The 6,000-nt window shown below is 37.1% G+C and overlaps 1 protein-coding gene across 1 annotated transcript in view; it reads right to left on the bottom strand.

The window, feature by feature from the left end:
* The window catches only part of FNBP1L (formin binding protein 1 like), a 32,734-nt gene that overhangs the window by 1,275 nt on the left and 25,459 nt on the right, over positions 1-6,000 (bottom strand). The window contains exons 11-16 of the mRNA XM_026853933.1: positions 3,590-3,699; positions 2,834-2,966; positions 2,289-2,383; positions 1,681-1,829; positions 1,122-1,280; positions 1-75 (exon numbers count right to left, since the gene is read on the bottom strand). The exon at positions 1-75 is cut by the window's left edge and continues 1 nt beyond it. Coding sequence (XP_026709734.1) covers positions 68-75; positions 1,122-1,280; positions 1,681-1,829; positions 2,289-2,383; positions 2,834-2,966; positions 3,590-3,699 — 654 coding nt within the window. The 3' untranslated portion in view covers positions 1-67. The remainder of the gene's footprint in view (positions 76-1,121; positions 1,281-1,680; positions 1,830-2,288; positions 2,384-2,833; positions 2,967-3,589; positions 3,700-6,000) is intronic.

Raw genomic sequence — 6,000 nt, 5'->3', positions numbered from 1 at the left:
CCCCCACCCCCCCCGCAGCTGCATGTAACCTCCTTCAAGATCTCGCCCATTTTCTCAGAAACCCGCTTCAGGAACCTGCAGTCCAAGAGGAAAAAGAAAAGAACAAAGTTACTGAAGGCCTTTAGAAGACAGAGAAGCGTGCTCAGTTCAAACAGGCCATTCTCAGTGGCTAGGCATTAGCCTTGTACGTAATTCCACAAACTCTCATTAGAAATATGACCCACAGCTTTTTTTTTTTCCTAGTAATCAAGTAGAGCAATGCAGTTTCCAATCCTCAGTGATTTAACAGTGAGGGGAATTACTGTACATTTAAGACCTTGATTTCAAACTAAACATGATGCAATTCAAAGACAGCTTGCAGACACAGATTAAGAATATAAAATCGTTCCCTTTTCAGGATCAGAGAGAGGTTTCAGTAGGACATCAAGCATTACAGGGGGTCTCTTTTTTGTTTGTTCAAGGTATCTAGAGTTCAAACAATAAAGCTGTGTCCAATACACAACATTCTACATTACAAGTACTGAAAAGGAAGGAGAGAGGCAGGTCAGTGGACTTTCTGTCCTTGATCAGAATGTTTCTTCCTGAGTATTTCTGTTGAGCTTTCAGAATCAGAAAACATTTTCCTGTTTAAGAAGTGAAAGCTGCCAAGTATTTGCTAAGGAAGGAAATTAATAATTTTCAGTAACTAAGTTCAGTTAGTTATTAGAGGAAAAAAGCCCTCTTTTAAGCATATAGTTTAAGTCATAAAAGTGGGAACAGTAAATCTTAGAGATCTTTAAAATGAAGTAATTTCATCTCTGTAAAAACAAGCAGGAATCCTGGTCTCTTTCAGTTTAATAGCTGAATTGGATTTAGTGCTTTGTAAAAGCAGGAGCACCACATCAGCTAAACAAAGCAGGAGACGGTGGGCAAAATTACAGACCAGTGTAAAATGCATAATTTAATATGGTCATCTCTGAAAAAAAGCTATAGCAAACTCACATTGCAAACAACAGGCCATTGCTGGCTTCTGAATTTCTGAGGCTTTCCATAAACCTGTGTAACTTACTATTTTTCCACTATTTTCCCTGGAACGTACAACTGAAAGCTGCCAGTTTACTGTTAGATATAGGTTACTGCACCTTTGCTGTTTTTCTCTAGCGTTACATCTATATACGATGTTGGCACATAGCCTTCCTCTCCGTTATGTCTTCGAGCTCTTGTCCACCCATCTCCTTTGTCCTCCTCAATAATGTATAAAATTTCCCCTTCTTTCATTGCTAGAGTGCCTTCATTATGACCTGGGAAAAACAAAAGGCAAAGAAGTCTCAATGTTCAAACAGAATTTCAAGTCATCTTTTTCCCAAGGCATAGTTTCCAGATATTATATGTAAACAGGAAGAACAAAAAATCTGTGCAAGAGAACATATGGTCAAACAGGCTTACAGACAAAAACCTAGCCCAATTTGTAAAGCTGAATATTTGCCAATAGCTGTGCTAATATTTATCTTAAAACAGCACAACTGTGTTCTGACAACAAATTCATGAGTACTGCTCATGAATTGATGTATAAAATATTTCCACTGATCTTATAAGCAACTAGTTGCTCATACAGTTCATTTACTTTTAAATCATTTTACCTGTCTTCTCTAAAACAAATAATCCATGACCGTCAATCCCCGTGCCTGTTGTTAACCTTACCATCAAACGGATATATTGCCTTGCAGTGTCCTATAGCCGGTAGTGGATCATCGTCTTCAAACTCATCATCAAACTCACTGGGATGTGCATGCTGCTGTGGTGGGCCTCGAACCTCCTGATTGGCATCATCTGTGTAACTTCCCTCAGGGCTACAATGCAACAATGGGAGCATGAGGACTCTGAGGAGTTCTTAGCAATAAAGCTCAGAACATACGTGCATCACAGAAAGGGCAGGCTGGGGGCAGTGCTCTGGGAATGCCCATTAGCAGTTTTTGTATTTACTGCTGGAGGTGATTTTCTGAAAATACTGATCAAACAAAGGTTTGGACTGATTTCTGCGGCAAAAACAAACATAAATTTGACATACCTGTCTCACAATGGAGTAAGATAGCTTTAAAAGACACTGCTATTTAATGAGCAGGTGTTTTGATTAGACAGGTTTTTATATTATCATGACATGAAGTGACCTTCAGAATTCAGAACCAGGAAGATTTTCCTTTTGAAGGACATAACCTTTTGGAGGATAAGTAACAACCATCACCTGTTAACTATCAGAAATGCACCAATTCTAGCATAAGGTATAAAAGCAGTAGAGATAGAATAGTGACCTCTCTCTGCCCTGGGTCACAAGGTGGTTGATATCACTGCTGTGCCGCCTGTCACTTCTGGCCGCTACTTTACCTTCAACTTCAGAGAGCCAGGCCTTGGGGAGAAAAGAGACAAATACTGTGTCAAAGAAAATTTGATTCTAAACCAGCAAATACCATTTAACAAATGCACTTATCTGTACACAGCCACACAGACTTGTATTCACATGTGAAGTCTCAGAATAACTTCACATGAAACTTAAGCCTATCCCTCATGCTTAGCCTATACTCCATACTAGTCTTACAGAAAAAAATCATTTTTAATCAGTTGTGAATTTCCAAGTAAGTTATTAATAAGGAATTCTTCCAAACAGTTTACATCTTTAATACTGTACATCCTTATTCTCGCTCCATGAACATACTTGAAAATATTGCATCCCACCAAAAAATTGTATGGGGAATGCTTTCTTAAGTAATTCTTCTGGGTGCTGTAGTTATAACCCATATGACAAACTACAATTTTACCACTCATTTACATTTTCCAAGGAATTGTTTTAGAGTTTAACCTCATTCTTGTGTATTTCCATCCGAAGACGGTCCATGTTGCTCATAGTCTCAGTTAGTTTTGGTTGCAAACTGCCTGGATCACCCATCTGGGGATTTTTCTCATAAACATCCTTCATCTTGATGAGAGCATCTCTACAAACATACAAAATCCAATAACAATTATAGAAATTACATACATCAGTACTGATTCATTAAATCTAAAACAACACTTATGTGTATGAGATCTTGACCCCTGATTAGACACTACGCACAGACATGAGGAACTACTGCTCCCCACACCATGCCTAAATCCTTGTTCCATTCTGTCATCTCATCCTCTGCCTTCCTTTCTTGTGTCATGCACAGCCACACAAGGACTCCAGCTGCCGACTGTTCCCTATCTAGTCTCAATACTGTTTCTGGTATCATTTGTTATACACAATTTTCTCCTTACTAATAATGTTCTTTTCTTAATGCACTAAATTGCAGCTCTCTTGCTCAACAGACCTATACGTTGATTTTTTTTTTTTTTAATGCATGCTTTTAGATCCAATGTTTCCTAAGCAATGTTAGGATGGAAACACATACTGTAGTAAAGCAGAAGGAAGCAATGCTAACAGAATTTTGTACCATAAACCATGACCAAAAAAATGCTTTGTAATAGCCTGGAGTAGTATATTCTCTCCTGGCTTCAGAGCACTGTTGGTTTAGGTACAGGACTTCAAAAGAAACAGACAGAGAGAAAACCATGACAAAACTCAAAAAAATGCATTCACTTTTGGTCTGTTTCCTTCTGTAGTTCTCTGTTAAGTTCATCGATCCTCTGTTGCAGCTTCTTGCGTCTTTGTTCTGGTGGGAGATGGCTGAAGTCTTCTAGTGCAGGGCCCTGCAAGTAGAAATACTATTAGACAACTAACAGGCACATACCTGGACAGCTGAAGTGACATACCCACACACGGACAGTGTTCACTGGAAGCAGGATGGACCTCCTTAAAAACTCTACTTGACACACAGCTCTATAAAAGACCGCAACAGAAAAAATGCACATTCTTGCTGCCAGATCGTAGTCATTCATTCAGGGTTCTTTCTGCCTTCTGTAACAGCTGGCTCACAGATGTAATTCAAATTTGTAGACTTCACTATTTTTCTGAAAAGCTGAGCCATGTACCTCCTGTTATAGCCACTGCAATTAAAGCAGTTTTAGAAAGGACAGAATTAATTACCACAGAGTAATTTCAGTCAGAACAAAAATCTAAGATGTGTATATAATAATAATAATATGTATATAATTGATTCTTTCTCTGGTGTATGTGTTCTATGGCAATTTGGATGCTATCAAAAGAAAAAAAAAAATAAAAAATCTGTGTTTTGGCTCTTCACTCCAAAGTACTATTATCTGATTCTCTTCCAGAAGTTCAGCAATCTTGCTAGAAAACATGTTAAAACTTAGAAAGTTCTGATGCATTTTTGCCTCAAGTAAAACTAGTTAGTAGAGCACAGAAAAAGCCTTTACAACATCAAAATTTTGACTTAAATTTGTTAATCTGAATCAAAACTTCCTCAAAAATTCCAAGTCACCTTTTTCATTATAAAAGCTACTGTTACAGGGAGGGGAAAAACCTCTTACTTTTCAAATTATTATTATTTTTTAAATCTTAAGACCACCTCTCATTATGAGCCCAAACCTGCAAGGGTTTGATTGCAAACTTCTGCCAAGATTATAACCACACTTGGGTGTAAAAAGCATGGGAAGAGATTTTTTACCTATCTCGTGAGTTTGTTGTGAAAACTCTTCCCTCAAGGTGACAGTCACCAACAGTGTAAAGAAGGAAATATGGTACACATCTTAGTAACAGAAGTTAAGTTACAATACTTGTGTCCTCGTTGCCTAAGAAGGTTGGTTTTAGCACAAGAAACCCACTTGGCCATTACAGTAACCCTCCACGGAAGCAAACCAAACCGGACAGCATTTCTTTTGTCAAGAAGAAACTTGACAAATTGGACTGTCAAAATTTTGACACAAGAGCCTTAGGCTCAGGTGCCAAGTTTCTGATACCCCCTCTTAAGATCTTCTTGCCCCTCAACTTCTTGGTTCTTTTGCACTTGTAAAATCATAATCGCACTGCTTTTTAAGAAGGGAATACAAGGCACTATAAAAGCAGGGAAATCAAGATAGGATGTTTCCAAAATAAAGCAGAAGTGTTTCTATCTGGAGGGGAAAAAAAAATTAAAATCCTTTCAGGTGCTTTTACACAGTACAAAAAACCAAAGAGACAATCACATCCTCTGTATCATTCTTCCTTCCAGGTCAGTTAAAACCAGAGTATCCTACGGCAGTAATCAGAAGAAAAGAGGTCTTTTTGTGACTTTTTACTGGTTTACTCTGCAAAACAACAATATTGATTAAGTTGTGGTTTTCATTTAATATAACAGGTTTCTAATATTCCTAAGCATAAAGGATCATTCCCCTGCCAATTTTTGGATTACATTCAAAGGAGTTAATTTTGCAGTATTCAGTATTTCTCCTTTATACAAGTTTTGTAATCTTTTCATATACCTATTTTATGCTGCTTTAACAATTTTACTGACAAAGAGAAATCTCCAAGTATTTCCATCATGACTAACTCATGAATACTGGTCAACCCTAAAATTCCAAAAATCACAGGTTTAGTTGCAGCCAGATCACAAGTCTAATTATCTCACATTAAGCATGGATGATTAAGACTGTGTATATGAGTGGAAAATCTGACGATGTATTTCAGCACCTGAATTAAAGCAGATATGATATGGAAACACTTTCAGAAGATTACTTTCATGCTATCTTAGCAGAAGTACAGCAGACAGATCAGCACACGGGCTTACCATCTTCACCGACCACTGCACAGTTCATTTGAAAACAGAAAGAAACGGGAAATTATTCACATGCAACGACCAGTTACGAAAATGATTAATGCCTAAAAATGTATCTTTAAATATTACTTAAGGATTAAAATTTTAATTTATAAAAAACACATTCTGCTACGAGCACAAGAAAAGCAATACAATAATCAGAAATGCTCTTCTGCTTTAAGAATTACTGATTTTAATAATTACTAGGTGATAATGGGTAGTGTAACATGGAATTCTAATACACAACTTAATTAAGGTAATTTTGAATTTTAGTGTTTTGAGTAATATACTAAAAGAA

The sequence above is a fragment of the Athene cunicularia genome (genome assembly GCF_003259725.1).
Source record: "Athene cunicularia isolate RWA chromosome 8 unlocalized genomic scaffold, athCun1 chr8_part1, whole genome shotgun sequence".
In the NCBI taxonomy this organism is placed as follows: domain Eukaryota; kingdom Metazoa; phylum Chordata; class Aves; order Strigiformes; family Strigidae; genus Athene; species Athene cunicularia.
Note: the sequence above shows the minus strand (reverse complement) of the source record. Positions and strands in the feature narration are given on the sequence as shown.